General features: G+C 45.8%; 1 protein-coding gene across 2 annotated transcripts in view; it reads right to left on the bottom strand.

Annotated features, from left to right (window-relative positions):
* Positions 1-21,624, bottom strand: part of zbtb46 (zinc finger and BTB domain containing 46) — a 49,723-nt gene that overhangs the window by 16,995 nt on the left and 11,104 nt on the right. For both annotated transcript variants that reach the window (XM_061258082.1, XM_061258083.1), the window contains exon 2: positions 16,966-17,944. In XM_061258082.1, the coding sequence (XP_061114066.1) occupies positions 16,966-17,908 (943 nt within the window). In that variant the 5' untranslated portion in view covers positions 17,909-17,944. The remainder of the gene's footprint in view (positions 1-16,965; positions 17,945-21,624) is intronic.

The following is a 21,624-nucleotide window of genomic DNA, read 5'->3' on the forward strand; positions in this document are numbered from 1 at the left end:
TTGGCCTGGCCAGCCCACAGGTTCAGAAGCAACGCAAACGAGGAAACGCAATCGGCTCCGTGCCAACGTGATCCTGGCAGCTAGTGTATCTGTCTAAAGCTGAAATATCAGTTTGTGTGTGCCTGCCCATGACAAAGAGAGAAACTGCCAGATGTGATTTGTTAGGGTGGACTGTTAATCGCGTCAGATATTAAAGCTGAGAGCAGGCCGAATGAAGAAAAACAGCACGCGAAAAGCGTCAAATTCCATAAAGAGAGAGTGTGTGAGGTGGAAAGGGCTCGAGCTGGGTGAGGAATCGGATGGCACAAAGATATACGGGCGCGCGCACACACACGCGCACACACACGCGCACACACACGGTAAAGTTAATTAAGATGGGGGAGCAAGGGTTGCAGTTGGGGGCACAGCATGGAGGAATTCATTAAAGCCACCCACCTCTCACCAGTGGGCCGGAGACACACAGTCAATCAATAAAGTAGATCAGATTTTTTTTCCTGACAAAAGAACGACAGGCAAAAAAAAAAAGTAAAGCAAAAAAAAGAAAAAAAGAAACTCAACCTCGAACCCCCATCCACTCATACAACCCACGTGATGAAAGAACCCCCACTCTGTATGCAAACCAGCAACTCACCAAATTCCATGAAAATCATATCCCTAACTAGGAAGGGCAAACAATGGTCTCAATGTATTTTTCACATAAAATATCATACGGCATGTATATCGTTTAATAAATAACCAGTACAAAAATACCATTTGCTTTCTCGAAATCCTATTTTCAATCTTGCTTTGTTTCTTGCTCGAAACAACAGGTCCGAATAATTTTTATTTCTCCTTCTGAAGAGATTCTCAGTTTAATTTGGTTTCCATGGCAGCCAGCCACCCTTGGCTTCAACATTTATGCTAAATAAAACCCCCTTTTAAGAGTAGACACACACAGGCGGCTGCGCAGTGCAGGAGTTGGGGGAACGGTGGGAGGCTGTGGTGTATGACTGTACATTAAAGTGAAATAAAAAAGCAGGGAGGTGAAAGCCAGCGTGGCCCCTTCCCCCCTCCCTCTCAACGGGGAGGGAGGGAGTGAGGTCAGCTAACAGGGGCCGACCTCTGTGACCTTTTGTTCTCCAGCTGTAGGAGCCGAGCGCCCCTCCCTGAACGAAACTCAACACTCTCTTTGTCTGACGGAGTTTCGGGGTGTCCCTGGACAATCTCTCGCTTCTCAGAAATATCAGGTTTTAAAGGCAAACGAACACTGTAAAGCGTGGAAGGAGCGTCAGGCACCGTCAACCCCCGCCCGCCTGCTCGTGCCCACCCGCCTCCAGCGCGGGAGAGCGGGACCGACCGAACCCCCGATCCCTCCGCGCACAGCGCGCTTCGTGAATGCCGCAAGGCGCTGAGAATTCACGCAGAGATTTCATTACGACCAGTAAGGACGGTCACATCTGCACATCCCATAAGCTGCTGTCCTCCGTGTCCTTGCCAAGCACCTATTGAGGTGCAGGGAATGTAAAAGCTCCTCGAAGTGTAGAGAGAACATCTGCTTCCCAGAATGGGTTTCTAGCATGGGCTCCTGTACTGAGGACACTTACGCGACGTGGTCGTTACACACCGACATGATGGTGATAGCTACCACACAAGCCGCACGGTGAATCCCATGCGGTGAGAACCTGCTTTTCTGCTACGTCTAGGCTTGTACTGAACCACAGGTGACAGGGACTGTCCTTTGAATGGACATCAAAATAATCTGAAACACTGTGTGAGCTTCGCCAATGGCAAAAAACACATAATTCCATGACAAACACAACGCGATGACACACAATTGCTGAAATGTAGGACACACGAGAGAAAGTGTCTGTGGGAATGTTCTAGAAGTGAGTGTCACGGAGAGGCTACTGAACGTGGTGTGTGCAGTAAACAAAAATGTGTTGAATTGTGTGTTGGGGGAGGAGGGGACATGAATGTGAGACTGGAGTTGCATCATAACTGTGAAGCACTGGTGAATACTCCTGGCATGATAGGGTAATCTTAGCACCTGCCTGTAACTCTTGAATAGAATGGCAAAAGGATCCAAGAGGAGACAGGAGTCAATAGGGACATAGGAAAGGGGAGGCAATCCTTTCATGTGCAATTTCTGTGGAGATATTTCACAAGTGGGACTGAGAAAAGTGACATCGCATTTGCAGAAGTGTGCAAGTGTGTGTGTATGTGAGTTTGTGAGTGTGTGTATGTGAGAGCGCGAACATGTGTGTATGCGAGTGTGCGTCTATAAGAATGCACAAATGTAAGTGTATGTGAGTGTGTGTATGTGTGAGTGTGGTATAGGAGAGCTTGTGTGTATGTATAAGAAGTGTAAATGTATGTGCAAGTGTGTGTTTCGAGAGTGTACGAGTGTGTGTATTTGAATGTGTGAGTGTGCGTGTATGTGAGTGTACGAGTGTGTGTATGCGAGTGTACTAGCATGTGTGTGTGTATGTGAATGTGTGAGTGTGCGTGTATGTGAGTGTACTAGCGTGTGTGTGTGTGTATGTGAATGTGTGAGTGTGCGTGTACGTGAGTGTACAAGTGTGTGTGGTTGTGTGTGTGTATGTGAATGTGTGAGTGTGCGTGTATGTGAGTGTACAAGTGTGTGTGGTTGTGTGTGTGTGTATGTGAATGCGTGAGCGTGTGTGTATGCGAGTGTACGAGCGTGTGTGTGTGTATGTCAATGTGTGAGCATGCGTGTAAGTAAGTGTACAAGTGTGTGTGTTTGTGTGTGTGTGTATGTGAATGTGCGAGCGTGCGTGACCTGAGTGAGAGGGAGGGAAGGTTGAACTTGCTTCCTCAGCACACCAAAGTTTGAAAGGGTAAAAAGTAATTTTCAAGAAAAGGGGGGAGTGAAGCACTAAAAAAGCTCAAGAATTCAGAGGCAATTTAAAAGCAGTGTGGGAGAGGAGAATGAAAAAAATGCTGGGTTAAAAAAAGGAGGGAGGATGGAAAGTAAAAGAGAGGTTGTTATTCCTCTCTCTTCCCTCTCCCTCATTCTCCCTCTCTCTCTCTGTTGTTTTTAGGGACTAACCGGGCCACAACCTCCACCAAGAGAGATAGGCAGGAGAGGGAGGGCAGGAATAAATCAAACAGACCCTGAAGGCTGGAAGGAGGGAGGAGAAGAGCTAAGAGAGGAGAGAGAGGACAGAGAGAGGGGGGGCTGAGAGTGAGGGAGGGAGGGAGGGAGGGAGAGAGATAGAGGGAGAGAGAGAGGTTGGGTGGGGGGGTTGGAGGATTGCAGGGCTCAAGGTAATCTGGGGAGTTAATGCAGCTTAGCAGAGCAGGGCTGCGAGCAGGGGTGGGGGGGTGAGGGGGAGAAAGAGGGGGAGGAGAGTGGAGAGAGAGCCTGGGGAAAATGGAATGCAGGGTGGGGAAGAGCAGCAAACACGCAGAGCTTTGTGCTAAAAGCAGGCTCAGGGGAGGGTGGAACAGCCTTAAACCCAGGGTGGAGCCCAGAAATCAGGCCTTAAAGAGCATGCACCACACCGGCCGCTTTTAGTCAACATGTTGACTCGTACGTAAAAATACACAAGTATCACAATCGATCTTAGGTGTTCCCTCCCGTCTCCCTGCCCTAAATTTTCGCCAAGCAAGCCACCCTTAATGCCTCCCTGCGATGATTAGGGCTTCACGGTGTGTGCAGGAAAACTCGAACTTTCCTCCAGGATTGCGTGCTGGAGATGTGGGCGATTTTTTTTTCCCTTCCACATGTCCATTGTCACATCGCTGAAGAATTGCATCAGAACGCCCATGTCCCCGTATCCTTGGCAACTTCCTTCTCGAACACATTTAACATGGAGCAATAAAGAAAGAGAAGGTCTGGAAGGATCCATCTCACAGCACAGCACAGCTGATGGTTCCGTTCTGAGTGGGTGTCCAGTCCTTAGACGACCCCACGCATTCACACACACGCACACACGCACAGGCCACTTCCTGGCACACAATGATGATCCAAGGACTCCAATGAATGACAATTCAGATACTAGTCTGAATTTGATGTCAGTGGAGTGGAAATTCAAAATGTCCAAATTATGCGTCCATATCATGCTAGGGCTCAGAAGCCATGATGCTGTATGATACGGCAGTAATGAAATCAGCTTAAAATGAGCTCCTTTTCAGTTTTACTGTACCATCTTGCGGTTGAATTTAAAGATCCGAGGTGGTAATATTTGTGTGCCTAAGCGATTCTGAAAACTATAAAGAGGATTCAGAGGAGGAAAAGGAAAGTAGTCTACCCTGGGGTTCTTTTTTCTCTTGCCAGAGGAGCTGGGTAATTGAAATTAATTGCGTACGACCAAATCAGCAGAACCGTCGCGAATGAAAGAGGTCCCCTCCCCCACGCCACCGGACAGCTCCTGTCACAGTCTCAGCCTCTTATTTAAGGTTACAAAAGTGTCACTTCCCTTTAGCCGAGCGAGCGGAGGAGAGAGAGCGCATGCTCGGGCCTGCTATGGCCTGCTGTGGCCCAGCGCTTAGCTCGGCCCTGTTCAAGGCTCCTGGTGGAATGAGCTCACAGGAACCCACTCCAGTTGGACCTGCCTCCCACAAAAGAATGCCAAGGGCTCATCTCATCTTCTGCCTCTCATTAGACCCAGCTAAATGAAAGGGGGAGACAGAGATAGAGTGGGAGATAGACAAAGAGGGGACAGAGGGAAAAAAAGAAAGACAAGAGCGAGAGAAGAGAAGAACAGAGAGGTGGAGGGAGACAGAGGGATAGGGAAAGAAGGAGGGAGAGAGAGGGGGAGTTGGGAAGGGAGGGGATGGGGTATGCGAGGAGCTGGTGATAAATATACAATAAGCGAACAAAAGTATAATTTGGGAGTGGAGGAAGGAGGCTCGGCTGCTTCCTCAGTTGGAAAGAGGAATGTGGAACGGGCGGATTCGAGTCTCCCTGAATGGATTCTGGGGGTGGCGTACGCGATGCAGGCCAGACAGGAATCTGTCACCCCCACAGACACTGGCTCCACTTATCACAGCCCAGCGCAGGGGCCGAGAGCCTCGGCCTATCATCTCCCTCCTCCGACAGCGCCAGCGGGAGGGGAAAACACCAGCGCTAAGCAAAACAAAAATGACACCCAGGAGAGGTTTGTGGGACTAAAACCTTGAGGTGGACTCTTCCGAGGTCTGGGAATTCTGTGTAGGCGAAGGCTTAACCAGTACAACTGGGTAGCCCAAAAAACAACAAACCAAAAAAAAAAAAAAAAACCCCAAAAGCTTAAAGGCCCACATGCATCAGTTCTCTCTTCCTGGTTTTAGTATCTAAAACGCCCACAAACGGAAGAGCAGTGACGTAGGTTTTTCTGAAAAGTCCCTAACCCTGCGCTCAACAGCCCAATGGTCAGCTGTGTTAACCTTTAGCGATGTCACCCGCTATTGTTTTACTAAGAGCTCACAAAAATAGCACTTTGATAGCACTACAATACGCATACCTCGACCAAATGTTTTACATTTAACACAAATCGAAAGCTCTGAGATGATATGAAAGGCTCAAAAACAGGAAAACTATGCGTGTGGGCCTTTAACAACCTCCGTGATGAAACATGTCCCACATTTGGGGCGTTTGGTGGATGTGGCGATGCCGGGGCAGGGAGGCCGAGCGGGGGCTCTCTCAGGTGGCGCGCTGCGCTGCCTGGCGGAGCGGCCTACGAGAGGCCCTGCCTCCGGCGGTCTGGGAGTGGGCGAGAGGGCACGGAGCGCCGCGCGGCGTCTCCCGACACTTGGCCGCTCGCCCACGAGCGCGTCTCCGCTGAGGGCCCGATTGTTCCGGGGAAACCGGGGGATGAGCCCGGCCTCGCATGAGCCCAGACCACCGCAGAGGGCGGGAGCTCTCTGCCTCTCTTACACACAATACCTCCAAGGGGGAAAAGGCCTGTGAGTTTCCTGTCATTTTCTCAGAAAAGCAGGACATGTTTTTTTTTTTTTTTTTTTGACCGAGCCAAAAAAGCAGGCATGTGTGTTGGGCATATAATAAAACAGGGTATTTTCCTCTCAATGAAAAGCACAGTGCCCATCTCGTGTTTCTGTTGAGATATTTAACGGAGTGGGTAGGGGGTACGGTCTGATCGGCAGAGCGCATCCAAATTATTATGAGCAGGGAAGCTGATGACAAGAGGGTTGAATTAAGGATAGAAGTCTAAATCCTGCCTTGAGACACCTCTTTCCAACACTCCCGCTCAGAATGACACGTAAGTCACTGGTGGCTTACAAAAGGCTTCAGCCTGGATCCTAGCAGACCCAGAAGTGAATGTGACAATACTGAGAACTCAGCACCGGTGGAGTTTGTCCAACAATTATCTCAGAAGCACACTGGTTCATTCTCTTATTCTCTTTCTCTCTCTCTCTCTCTCTCACATGAACACACACACACACACACACACACACATGAATACACGCACGCACGCACGCACACACACACACACACACTCATCCACGTTAGCTACCTACTCAACATGGCCCTTTACAGGTGGTATGAGAAAGACAGGCCCCTCACTCCAGTCCACCACATGAGTGAAACAAGAAGTGACGCGTGGAACTGGAGGCAGGCAAGGGGACACATGAAAAAAAAGGACATACAGCGGCTTTTAGGACACCCCTCAGTCCTCTCTCAAGGCTCACCCCCCTTCTTCCATTCCAGCACTTCACTGCTTTTCCCCCCCGCTGTTCCCTCGGCAAAGTTGTCTGTGTCTTTAACCAGCCTGTTTTTCCTTCAGATAGAAGGAGGAGGTGTTGTTATGGGGTGGTGGGGAAGGGGGGGGTGGGTTATGAGGGTGGGCGAATGTGTCAAAGCAAGAGAGATTTGCCCTGGAGCTGAAACCCTCCCACAGTACAATTCTCTAACTCGGCAAACCCGACACACCCAAAGGGCTATAGACCTCCACATCCTGTACGGGCGGCCGTTTATCCAAACACACTGCCTCTTCCTTCTGGCTCTCCCTCCCTCCGCACTCACACTCCCCCATCCCTGCCCCCCTCTGAGAAAAAGCAAAAGAGAAAACATGTGGACATACTATACAAGGGCTACAGATTCTCATAGAAATAAGACATTTCTGTAAAAACCCTGCCCAGAAAAATGAGACGTGTGACATTTCTACTTTAAAAAAATGTTTTCTAAAAATCCGTTTTCAGCAAACAGCCTACTGGTGTGGAGTGAGGGGTTTGCTCGAGAGTCCAAAGAAACACTGAACTGTACAATGAACACCCAAATTAAATCATGTTACAAAGCACTCAGAATCCCTACTCTTTTGCTTCTCATGTACAGTAATGTCTGTGCTGTATAAGAGACGCTTATGATTCTGATCAATTTCATGGCGATTACGAGACGTGAAAGGCACAATGGCCTAGGCTAAGGGTCTGATGGTCTTGTCCAATTACCAGAGCTGAATCACAAAGGGATTCATTCTACAGAGCTGGTGAAAATCAGAGCAAATCCCTCACATCTTTCACAATGCAACACCCATTTCACTGACCACTCCATTCATTTTGTCATGCTTAAAGAGGATTATATTACTCTAAACTCTAAATGCAGATTAACCGATCTCATTTGATTATTGCCCTGTTTAAACAACTAACTTTACTACAAACCATTTGGATCCATAGTACGGGGGGAAAAACGAATGTATTCACATTAGTAAACACATTTGTGTATGCAACAGAGATCAATTAACTAAGTGTTCGGTCTGACAAATCTCTTAAGGTGATTCAGTGTAATATAAAAGAGCATAAATGAGTTTCACACAGGCTAAAAATAAATAATAAATTATACCAAAATTCAAGATAAACTGAACGGGGTGGGACCCGTGTACAGTGACCCTGATATTTTTGAACACCCCATTGTTTCTGTGTGTAATGGGGCTTTCCTGGCCAGCAGATTGTGAGGAGATCTGTTCCTTATTCGTGTGTTTTTTTCCATTACCACGGGTAAATGTTCAACTGCTGTTACCCCGGTGCCAACAGGAAATCCTCTTACAGTACCTCCTGGGTAGAATTTCAAAAATAAGAAATCAATAAGAACTGGGAGAGGCAGCACTGGCCTGGCACCAGCACTGGAGAGTGGAGTGGGGGGGGTGTGATCTTTACCCCCAAAACTCAACTATGTTCCACAAGCGTTGTGTTCAGGGTGGGGGTGTTTCTTTCAACTTTTTGGAAAATGACATCACCGGCAGTGAAGAGGGGGTTTTTCCTGTCCAACGTTTGTTAAAAGCTAGGGGGCCTAAAAATAAACCAGGTGTCAGTTATCTGGAACTGAAAGGAGGGAGGGCTTGTACATCAGAGTGGTAAAACGGTACATAGCGTACACCATTTTACCCACAAGTGGAGAAGGGGAAGCCTGAAAGGGGAGAGACGTGGGGCCTGTAGCGTCTCCTCGAATGTCAGGATGAAATAATGTGAAAAATGGCGCTCCATGGGAGCCGCGGTGATAACAGGACACGAGAGAGTTGCTGGGCAAAGAGACGGGGAACACGGGAGGCACAGAAAACAGGAGCGCCCAAAACGGCGACTTTTCGCAGAACAAACACCCATTCAGACCTTTTCAGGGGCAACACAAAAACAGGAGGGGGACAAGGGGCTGAGAAGGGCTAGAAAGGTCATTATGGTGGGATAACAACTCTAAGCACCCCCCTCGTTCTTTCTCTCCTAATGGAAAATAAAGTGTAGCAGATGGAGGGAAAGAAAAAAAGAGAGAAAGACATTCAGGGAGATCATCAGCAGTATCCTAAAGAGGGCGAGTGTGTGTGTGTGTGAGAGAGAGAGAGAGAGAGAGAGAGAGAGAGAGAGAGAGAGAGAGAGAGAGAGAGAGAGAGAGAGAGAGAGCGAGCACAGGAGAGAAAGAGAGAAGAGCACAGATCTTGGGGAGCAGTCAGCCATGAAAAAGGGGTTAAAAATTAAGCCTTACTTTTGAAATATTAAATCTATTTTGGTTTTAATGGAGTAGGAGTATATTAGGAGGAAATACGAAAGTAGATTATTAAACTGGGAAAAAAAAGAGGAAAAAAGAGAGAGAAAGGTGAGTGGGGTGATGGGGTTGAAATATGTTCTTGGTGTTTTAAATATTAAACCTATTTCAAGTTTAATGAAGTGCAAATACTATAGGGAGGTTCTTAACTAGAATATTAAAAGGAAGGGGTTGAAAGGGGGCTCATATTCATTATTTCAAGCATTCACCTTTAGACTGTGGAGACTCCTTTCTGGGAGGAGAGAAAAGGGAAGGAAGAAAAGTTGAGCAAGAGAATTGCTGCAGTTTATAGATGACACTGTTGTGACCCAGGCTATACTCTGAACCCCAGCCCCACCCCGACAACACACACACACACACACACACACTCACACTGAGACACACACACACACACACACACACACAAACACTCACACTGAGACACACACACAAACACACACACAAACACTCACACTGAGACACACACACAAACACACACATGCGTATACATACACACACACACAAACACACACACAAACACACACTCACACTGAGACACACAAACACACACATGTGTATATACACACACACGCACACAAACACACACACACAAACACACACACACTCACACTGAGACACACACACAAACACGCACACAAACACACACACTGAGACACACACACACACACACAAACACACACATGTGTATACACACACACATGCACAGACACACACACTGAGACACACACACACACTCAAGTGTACACACACACAAACAGACAGACGCACCCACACGCATACATACACACAGACACACGCACAGACAAACTCACACACATGTGTATACACACTCATGTGTACACACACACACACATGAATCTCTGGGTAGGTAAACTTGAAGTGACAGCATGCTACACGCCAGACACATGCCAACAGAAAGCATCTCACTGTTTGGTCTGGTGCATTCTGTTATGCAATTAGCCTGCATAACCACATCGCAGAATGATACACACTAAGACTTGAGGACTGTATGTATGCATGCCAAATTTGTGATGACTCAGAAAAATATGAAGGCAACAACAACAAAACAATTAACGAGAGGGATGGTCAGATCAGTTTTTCATATTCAACTGCTAATCACAGGAAAAACAATTTGGCTTTCTGTGTGTCACTTTTAATAGTGAACCGTTGCCGCAATTTTAAAAACAACTGGGGACTGCTGAGGCCATGCTGGGCTTAGAGTAAGGCTACGTTTATGCCCCGATTGCAATACAGCAAATGAAATGGAAGAACACAGACCTGCGGTATTGGGGCTGCTTCCATTCAGCACATAGGAATGTAACACACAGATAGTTATACCCCTTTCACAGACATTCTATGTGAATATCAACTCCTGATTCATGGATGACATTGGATGGAACACAATTTAGCCAGGGTTGAATTTAGAGAAAGAATTCTTCACAAGGACGGCCAATTTTCCCCCCTAGCCTGGCGTAAAAGGCTTAGAGCCTTTTAAAACTTCCACAAAGAAACCCGACGTTGGAGGTCAAACACATCAGAAAGACTGAAACCAGGCATAAGAAAATATGAAAAGCTCAGAAAAGACTGAAAAAGTTGAACATTTATGACTTTTCACACAGGGAGGAAAAAGGTGAGATTATGACTTTTCACATTAGGAGTTTATAAGGTCTGCTTGGCCAAAATGGAAAAACCCATGTGATAGTTTTTCATTATCTTGATGAAGATCCTACTTTCCAAATGGCTGCGTCACTCTGTCCATCTAGAGATTATTAATAAAATCCCCCTTCTAACCCCAAAGGTCACAGTCTGGGTTTCCCCATAATTCGTCACGGTAACAAGTAGGTAGCAGGGCACCAAGCAGAGAAGGACTTGTGTATAGGCTGACCAAAATATAATATTTATTTAGAAACTCACAGATAAATCATTGAATCATACTGGCAACAATGCTTGTGGTGTGAAATAATTTGATATTGCATAATGGTAATTCTGTCTCATGAAACTCTTGCCTCATGGACATGTTTACCCAGGACAAGCTTACTCATAGATTAACAAATGTTTTAGACTCTTTAAAAAGGAATTATAATATGTTTTAAGTAGTCTGGAAAAAACACTGGTCAAACAACCGTGTTTAGAAGCATCTCAGGCTACTATACATTGACAATGGGCCAACTAATTGACTCATTGTTTGAGTTATGACAGGTAATATTATTTCACCTAAGAGTTTACTCAGTGCATGTCACAGAAATGTCCTGAAGGGAAAGGGAGCACAGATACTGAAACAGTCTGAACAATTCTGAGAGGAGCTTTATTATTTGTGTAGCGCGCAGTATCTATTGCTGAACATGACGGTGCTGCTGAAACAGGGAAAATGTCAAAATAATTCTCTTTCAACGCACATGGAGGATGCTGTAGTTTAGCAGAATCGCGATTTGTCCACACACCAAACAAGACATTTTCATCCACATATGTGCCAATGTACAAAGCCTTGAATATTTTCAAGCTAACATATTGATATTGAGTTGTGACGAGGTTAATGACAGCAAATTTGAGATTGAATGGTACTCCAGGTAAAAAACACTGACACACATATACATATTCTCCCACAGACAAAGACAAACACTGGAACACACACACACACACACACACACACAAAAGGAAGTAGACTGGCAACATTCAGATATTTTCCATGTCGAAATGAGCTTAACAGCAGATCATTACAAGGAATAAAGTATAAATGTGCAGCTGCTGCAGTGAGTCCAGCTAGTTCTACAGTACATATACACACTTATTGTAATACACATTCATTACAATACTGTCATATATCCACACCTGAATTCATACATACACCTATACTTCAATATAAAAATATTAGCTACATGTTGCGTCACTTTAGAAGAGGTGTATTTGAGAATGATAGCCCTGGGTTCCTTTAAATATTTGCTTCAGGAAGTCCCCAGCAGGCAGCCTGCAGGCCACATTAAGCTAAAAGAGGTTAAACTTGTGTTCTATCTATAACTATCTGGCACCTGTAGCCACACAGCTAACAGTTATTTTAAAATTAAATGTTTCAACACTGAGCTGAAAAATACAGAAGCTGGGAATGTAAGACCTAAATGTAATGCTACTGACAGGATCTAACATGTAAAAATTAGGTCTTTAATAGACATGTACCAAGATTGCGGATGCAAAAATGAATGAATTTTATTTCATTGATAAGCACATATCTTGCTGAACACACACTCATTGTGTGAGTACTAGCACAGGTGTCATTGGGGAAGTGCGGGAGCCCTGGTATGACCCAATGTTACAACAGTTCCCACTACTCTATTAAGCATTCATACCAAAATAATAGTAAGTACCAACGGTAGCAGGTTTAGCACCCTTTTTATACTGTGAGCATGTCTCAACTCCTTTGTGGGTAAAAGCAATACTATTAGATTCAAGCTAAAACCTAATTTGAAAGATGCCTTTTAAGCACCACTTGGCAACTTGTATACCAGCGGTAGAGTTTGTTCATTGACAAAGCTTGTTTTTTAAATGAAATATTGCATATGTACGTGTACAAATACTTAGAGTTTTGCTTTGGGGAGGGGATGGTTTCCATGAAAATCCCTGCCCATGGCGTCACAGCTGTCTGTGTAACTGGTCTGTGCTGAAACACAATTGAGAACTCCTGCTTTAGGCTAACTGCTGATGCTATATAAATGAAAGTGTGTGAATGCAGGGCTATTCACCCTCGGTCCTGTAAAGCTGTTATGTCTACTTTACTACCAGCTTGGCATTTATTGCAACTACCCCACTGAACTAATAATAAGTTGTGATTGAGCCATATTAACTTCCATCCCGAGCGCTGGAGATGTACAAAGCTGAAAAACATGTGAATCCCTGAGCCTCCAGATCCTGGGCCCAACAGCCCCATATAATTCACCCACTGACTGACCTCTTGGAAGAGTCTCCAGCAGGCAAACATCACCTGCACAGGACACTACTACAAAGCAGCCTTCCAGAAGCTCTCATCACAATGGCTTTAGCTTTATGCTAACATGCCTCCCATGCCAAGTTAATCAGAGACCAATAGTCTATTGTACCACAGCCACAATTGCTTCCCTACCAGGATTGTGTTGCTAATGCAATTTTGGGCTAGGTTCATGAGGCCTCCGAGGATATTCAGATTATTCAGAATATACAGAATAAATGTATATTCTCATAGGCTAGAAATAGCAAAGTAACCACACAGCAATCAAGGCAAGCTGGCCAATTACGGAAAGCGTAAACGGTTGCGTGGCAACAGCGGAAGCTGTGAAAGAGACACCACAGAGTACAATAGAATGTCTACAAAATTTGCCCATTGGTGTGTGCAAATTCTTCAACATAAAATACAGCAGCTTGTTTTAAGACATCTTCCAAACATGGTCTCCTTGAATCAGTGTTAGAACACTTGCAAAGCAATTAATCCTCAGTAGGGGTTTGCCACTCATATCTCCTTGAAAAAGTGACAATGGAAGCTACAGCAGTCATGTTCCCATAAACCTATACACAAACACTTCTTGGAGCAGGGGTGTCAAATCTTATCAGAAAAGGGCTGGTGTGGGGGAAGGTTTTATTTATTTATTTTGTTTTAGCCCAGTAGCAAGACACTCGATTCTACTTACCAAGGTTATGATTGACGACTATGATTAGTTTATTACTCATAGTGCTGGTCTAAAACAAAAACTTGCACCCACGCTGGCCTTTTTGGTTAAGACTGAACACCCCTGTCTTGGACGATCATTGATCGCAGTTCCACCCAAGGAAGATGGTGCTTTTGCATGTCACTCCGAGCAGGGAAAAAATAGCAGACAGACACTGCAGAGGCAGAAGAAATGACTTGATGAAGCCATTCCCATGCCATGAGATCATGAGGCATTCCACTGTAAAATGGATCAGGGAAATGCCACCATTTGTTGTCATCAAAACTGAGTCTGTAGTAGGATATTTCTTGTACCCTCTCATTCAGGCTGGCAAATGGCTCCAAAAGTATTCGCTTTGTGAAACCATTAAACACCCAGACTGAGGCTAGTGTCTGAGGGTAGGTCATTACTACTTTTAACAGTAGGGACCTCGGTGGAGGTCCTTGTTATGTAAACAGTGGAAGACAGGTACAGTACCAAGAAGTGGACTACGGTAGCTTCTCCATGGCTGTTGAGATGCCCTGATCTTATTTTGGCATTTTTCCAGCTCTATTGATGTTGCATCACTTTTCCAGGGTATGTCCTTGTCTAGAGTGCATGCACAGTTCTTGTAGTCATGTGTCTTCAATGCAGGTAAAAAATGTGAAAGAATAATGTAAAAAAAAAAAAAATGGGGCTGGCTCCACACCATTCAGGGGACCTGCTGTAAGCCCAGAGCGCCACGCCTCTATCACTGAGTGAGAATGCTTCTTTAATCCACACTATGACCCAGGTCAATTTAATTATCCTGTTTTCTTAAAGTGCATGTGCCAATTTCACAGCCAACTCTTTTAATACCCAGGAGATTATCATTGCCTGAGATTTAATGATCTACCTACTGGTGCCAGCTGTAGCAGCAGTCAAGTTTGTTTTCACTTCCGCACAACACTCAAATCATTTTTCCCATACAGTTTTTTGAGCATTAGGCTTTTTTAAAGGAACATATACCACATCGAGCTCCAGGTACAAACAAGAAGGCTCAATTTCCCTATCCTTACATCTGCTTTTGCACAGAAGACTTGATGCTAGCACTTTGTCACATTCTGTACTGCATCTTTGAAAGGGTTGAGATTACAGTACCATATAACAAGCAGTCCACTGGACCAATGAGTGTGCACTCACACCTCTGACAGTCCACTCTTATTACATTACATTATTGGCATTTGGCAGACGCTCTAATCCAGAGCGATGTACAGTTGATTAGACTAAGCAGGAGACAATCCTCCCCTGGAGCAATGCAGGGTTAAGGGCCTTGCTCAATGGCCGAACGGCTGTGTGGATCATATTGTGGCTACACCGGGATTAGAACCACCGACCTTGCATGTCTCAGTCATTTACCTTAACCACTACACTAAAGGCCGCCTTATCAAACACAACCACCGTTAGCCTTTTGCGTGCGGCTGAAAATCGTACCCAACTGAACCAGTGTGCCAAGGACACCTGACCTGACGAAGATCCACTGGGATCAAACGTTGTTCGTATTAAAGGTGTGTAAGGAGCATATCAGTGTGTGGGTTTCCTTCTTTTTATCACTGGTCTAAGTCTCAGATTATTTAACAGACCCAATCTCCTCTCAGCTTTACTCACCCTCATCTTATATCTCTGTTAAATCTTCTGTAAAGTTATCATTAATAGGTCACTATTAATAAAGTAGATGTCAGGTTTCTTTAGTTAGCAACATGATATGGATATATACAGGGATTTTTTTTCCCAGAAAGCTGCTACGAAGAAGAACAGCCAGGGAAGTGAGACTCAGCCAAGCGAAGATTTACCTCAGAGTAAAAATAGAGAGCTGCTAGCTATTTCTTGTTTGTCTACCCAGGCAGGGATGGCAGGTCTGGCTAGGATTGATACTATATGGTGTACAATTCATATTTTCATTAATGAGGTCCGTAGTCAATAATCCATGACGGGGCATTACGGTAGGTAGAACTAGTGGTTTCAAATCAGCTAGCCAGAGTGAGTTAGCAAGCTAACAATATATTAGACTTCCCACCTAGTCTGTATACTTATCTAACATTAATGTTTGTTTATTTATTGGACAATTGGCGTACCTACTGAATTAATAAACTATTTAGGGTGAAAAACTACATCTTTATTTCTTCATGTTACCGAAACAAGACATCTAGCTGGAGAGATATTAATTTACCAAATAATGCTAGCAGCGATAATGCTAAGTCAACGTTAGCGATTTAATACCTTTAATACAAGGGGTGTGTATGCTATCAGGACCTGTCAGTTTTTTAAATTACATTTACAATAATTTCTCATTCACATATCAAGTGTGGAGCAGGTTGTGCAGATGATTGACCTGAATTAAAAATTCTGGCTGTTGGCACATAAAGGTAAAATTTTGAATTGAATAGGCTACCTAAACAAGTTTGAGTCAATTTCTTGGATGTTGACTGTGCTTGTCAGACAGAGGTGGGGGGGGGGGGGGGCTGGGTAGAGCTTTAAGTCTAGCAACGCCCCTGCTGCAAACCCATTAAGGCACAAAACTATTTTTATCAGGGAAAATATTACTTTGCTATCATAAAAAATATATATATATATATACTCATCATCATCATCATCATCACAATAATAATCATACTTAACCTAAAATATTTCTCAATTTCCAAATAAGGAGCAACAAGAAATTAATCGGCATGATTTTACTATTTTACTATTGTACAGTGTTGAAACATTTATGGCACATTCCTAGTCCTAAAACTGTGTTAGGCTATACTTTACTGACAGCCAAGAAGTGAATTCTGTGCATAAATCCATTGTGTAAACAGTGCTCTGATCTGGCTCCTGTATAGCTGAACCAAAATAAAACAATGGCAGACAAAATTAAAACTAAATGTTCAATCAAGGTGAACATAATTGTACCAAGATGGTAGACTTTTCAAATACCTGTATTTTGTACAAAGTCATCACAGGGTAGCACACAGGCTTATCTGATCCAAGCAAGCCAATAACTTGACAAGACAAATGGGCTCAATAACCTGTTCTCGTTTTCATATTAGCTGCATTACGTATCCGCAGTGAGCAGAACTGTAGGGGGCAGCCTGCAGCTTAGTGGCTAGGGTACAGAAAATAACTGGGACCCAGAAGGTTGGTGGTTCAAGCCCCGGAGTTGCCACTAAGTTCCGCACAGCTGTGAGCAAGGCCCTTCACCCCACATTGCTCCAGGAGGGATTGTCCCCTACTTAGTCTCATCAACTGTAAGTCACTTTGGATAAAAGCGTCAGCGAAATAACAAATGATGAAAAGATAACCGTGCTGGACGGCAGGTCCTACCTGGAAGGTCCTGGTTGTTGTAGCTCCAGCCGGAGGTGGAGAGGACGGAGGGCAACGGCGAGCCCGCCCGGCTGTCGCTCTCTGCCTGCGGGGTTATGTGCCGCACCGTGTCCTTGTTTTTGCGGTTCTTCCGTCGGCCTGAGCCCGAAGGCTGCCAGCTCTCCCCGCCGCCCTGCTCCATCAGAGCGCCTTGAGCCCCGCCGGCCGGTCCGTCTTTAAAGTTTGAGGGGGAGACCTGCTCCTCTTTCACCTGGACGGAGCGGAAGTCACCAGGCCACAGGGGCTGCGAGGAGACGTCCTCCTGGCTCTCGTGGCTCTTGGGCCCCTGGTCCTCCTTCCCGTAGTTGCTGCCGCCCTCGTGGCAACTGGCGATGGCCGAGTCGCCCGAGGAGTTCGCGGGGCTGGTGCGACGAGCCAGCCAGGGCGAGGAGCTACGGGCCAGCATCATAGACGCCAGGGCCTCGGCCCCGCCCGCCCCGGTCCCGCCCACGGCCGCCGCGCCAATCTCGAAGTCCGCCAGCTCGTCGGCCAGCTCGCTGCGGATGCTGATGTCCAGAGCGGCCTTGATGAAGTTGTGGCAGGCCTGCACGATGTCGGTCATCTGCAGGTAGCTGGCGGCCGACATCACCTCGATCACGTTCTTGCTGGTGAGGGCGAGGTGGGCGGAGTACATGAAGTCCAGGATGGTCTTGAAGCCCTGCGCCGTGACTATGTCCAGGTGCGTGATGGTGGCCTGCTGCTCCGAACCCTTCTTCACCTGGCAGTACAGGGTCTTAAAGTAGCGGCTGCTCCCCAGCAGCACGTTCTTGTGCGCCTTGAAGATCTTGCCCTCCACGATCACGCAGACGTCGCACAGGATGCCGTGCTGCCGCTGCTCGTTCAGCTCCCGCAGGAGCTGCCGGTAGTGGGACGTGATCTCCATGTCTTCCTTCCTGTTATTCATTTGACAATCTGGTGGGTTTCTTCTCCTGACGAGGTTCTGGAAAGACACAAACAGATCTACTGACGTGTGAGGCAGGGAGGCAGCGCCCTCTCTGCTACGCTGTCTAGACCATAGATCAAGAGACCCTTATTGTCAGCAACACTTGTTCATGACAAAATAGCACAATGATGGCTGTCAGTGTTAAGAAAAGAAAGAAAAGGAACCTTTTTAATAGGTTGTTACTGGTCATGACTTAGAAAAAGGCACTAAATTTGTTTATGTACAACTTGCCATATTATTTCCCTCCCTAGAGGGATAGGATTCTTGTCTGCCTGTTGGTCAGCCGCCATTCTATTCTCTCTCTAAAACGAATTGTTTATTTGGGAGCCCTGTTTCCAATTGAACGCACCAGCACCTGATGGATAATAATTAAATGTAACAATTTAACAGAAAATCCAATGATTTTAAGAACGCTCAGTCTCCAGAGGGGGTTTTCACCTTCCTCAAAATAAACCCAGCAGCTAAATACATAACACAGCAGAACACAGCGATATTTCCTTTATCAAATGCGATAAATAAAATAACTGAAATGAATGTTGTCCAGTGACAGCGCTACTCATTGACTAGCAAGTGCTCGCAGGTAAACTTGCAGAAAGGCAGATTAAAAGCCCTGCCAGGCTGGAATCAGACCAGAGGCAGAGGAGAGGCGCAGAGGCATGCCCAAAGCAGAGCTTCAAGCAGAATGACATCACACAAAAGTAATGAAATAAACATCACGCCTCTTTGTTCCGCACAGTCCAGCCTTTTGAAGCGGACTACAGTGCATTAGCCGAAGCATTAGCACCGATCCCATCCCTGTTAAACTAAATCATTAAGACGCAGAGTGTTACCAAACGGAGCTCTGATTTGTTTTTAAAGCACACACACTGTCAGGTCCCATTGTGGATAATGGGGGGAGACAGCTCGCGTTTGCAGAAGTGACAGCAGCATTTGCTCCGGGGCCGGTACACTTCAGGTCATGTTTATAAAAGTTATTCTGAACCTGATGGCTTGTAAGATCAAATAAATCCACAGCATCTCCCATGTCTACTTGGACAGACACACCTTTCTTGAAAGACAACACGAGGAAAAGAACTAGTATGACAAGCAATGAATATAAAATTGTTGTGGTTAACCTCAATTCTTAGCCTTGCATTTTTTGTATTATTGTTTTTAAATTCAGTACATTGGCACATAGCAATACGACACTGTTTTGGGGTGAAACTGTGTTTGACTTGAGGACTGCTGTCAGACTCTTTTTTTCTTTGTTGTTCAAGTATTTGTAAAAATATTTTTTAGCACTTTTAACCTTCAGAAGCAGAAGGAATAATTTTCTCTTGCCGATAGAAATAATAGAAAGCCACGATTTTTTCAAACAAGACAACAGATTCTGGCACAATCATTCAGTTCCCTTTCTTTCCTGAAAGCCAGTGTGCTCATGTACACACTGTGTATAAGACCGGCTGACCACCAATTCAACAAACAAAGCCACTGAAACACCAAAGCACAACCATCAATGGCTCAGAGGGCAGAATAACCCAGGTCTACTTCTTACAGTTCACAGTACAAATACACATTTAATGAGACAGGAGGTCTGCCTTGCTTTTACTTAATAAACATCGGCTGCTGCTGGACTATAAAGGTCAAAGGCTGACCATTATAAATCCAATAGATCCTACATGGCAACATGTACACGGAAAACTAAAAAGTTCTAATCACCTAACAACACCTTTCCCTGTTCCTCGTGTGTGTGGAACTGCTCCTGTTCTAGGTGATATCATGACTACTTACAGCCCAAGCAGAAACTGCAGAAGAAATGGTAGATGACGCAACAAATTGAAACAATGGGGGGAAAAAAACAGTTTGCCTACCATGCAAAGAAATATAAAGAATGAACACTAATCAGATTTTCTGCATCAGTGGAACTAGAAACTGAAGTTTAACTGGCCATTGCAACGCCCACACACACACACACACACACACACAGACACACACAACGAATCTCTTAATGGACTGAGTTGCCATATGACCCTACTGAACCCAGCAGATCATTTGTCTAATTGGGTGTTTTAATTTCAGCTCTTTCTGAAGCCTGTGACCTGGTCTCCCCATGGGGTCTTTGGAGCTCTGAAGCTCCTCAGCAACCCTGCTGGGCCTCACACAATGCTCTGCATCAACACAACACTGATTCAGCCATGCTATTTACAAAGCAGGCCCATCCCTGACAGCCACAAAACCTCACAAACATCCTGATAAAAATGAAGGACGTTAAGTTTCCAGTCAACCACCACTACACCAGGGGGGGAACCACCTGCAACAAAGTGAAAAAAGGAAATTCCCCCTCTCCGCTGAATGAAAGGCTGGATGGAAGAACAAGTCCTGGGTCATTTTAACTTGACACCTTGGCACCTGCTTTAATAGCCATTTGACAACTGTCTTATCCTCATTTATTCACCGGAACTTGGCGAGAAAACAAAGTCATTACTTCTGGACTGGGCGAGTGAAAGTAACGTCAAACGGGAGGAATGCAGTCAGGCCACTCCACACTCAGGGGCGCACTAACGCGCGCCACCAAAGCCTTGACTCTGTGTCACCAGCACAGTCCCAAACCCAAAATGACTCCCCTCCCCCAACGGGATAGCAGGAGAGGACGAAGGCTGATCTGCTAAAGGGTGAAGTTGAACGCAGGGGTTTTTTACTCTTTTGTTGCGCACCGCAGGGATGACGGAGTCTTGATCTGGACGAGCTGGGCAGACGGAGAGGGCCCTTAAGAACAGGCCGCGTCAACGTAATTCCCAGGCAGCCAATAATTTAAAAACCGCCTTCCTTCCCCTCAAACTGGGCACTGAGGCCATTATCCCAGGCTAAGTCCTGAATCCACTGGCACGGCTGGCCTTGGGACACGTAAGGTAGCTGATCAAAAAGCGAAACGAGACAGTGACAGTTAGAGGACGGCAATGGCAGAGGCAGCTCTCCCGCTTTCCCCCGTTTCTGAGCCACCGCGTCCCGGCGGGAACTCAGGAATAAGACGGACGCTCACATGGCGATAAGAGCGGATCACAGGGCTTATGGCAACTTGACCTCCCGCGTCCTCCTGGAGGAGCAGCCCAAGCCCGTTCTGCAGCCAAGGGCACGTAACCACACAGCCCCCTCAAGCAGCTTCTCACAGCCTTCACTGCTCTGCTTACACCACTCACTATACCAACTTCAAAACCTCAAAGTATCATACAAATACAACACTGTGGTGGTTACATGCACCGCAAACTGAATAAAACCATATAAAGGCCACGTAGTCATTCAGTCAACGAAAACAAAACACCTTTGTAACTCTCTGATGACTGCGATAGTGACCTAATTTCATCCGAACAGGCTCCCCATCTTCCCTAATTCTTCTTCCTCTTCTTGCGTCCGAAAACCAGCATACAAGGGCACAGAGGCTGACACGAGCGAGCAGTGATTAAAATGTTAATGCAGAAAACACCTGCTGGTTGGTACAGATGCTCCACTGAGCGATCTGCTTGTGTGTTGAAGCGATGTTTGATTGGACTACCTGCCAAGTTCCATCACTCGGGCAGTGTTTCCGCAGTCCTGACAGGCTCCCAGGCACCAGCCCCCAGCCCAGCGCTCCAGTGGAGGCCTCCACAATGACAACCGGGGGCTTAGCCTAAATTCTGTCTCTATTAAAAGCTGTGAAATGC

Source organism: Conger conger, chromosome 10 (genome assembly GCF_963514075.1).
Source record: "Conger conger chromosome 10, fConCon1.1, whole genome shotgun sequence".
NCBI lineage: Eukaryota > Metazoa > Chordata > Actinopteri > Anguilliformes > Congridae > Conger > Conger conger.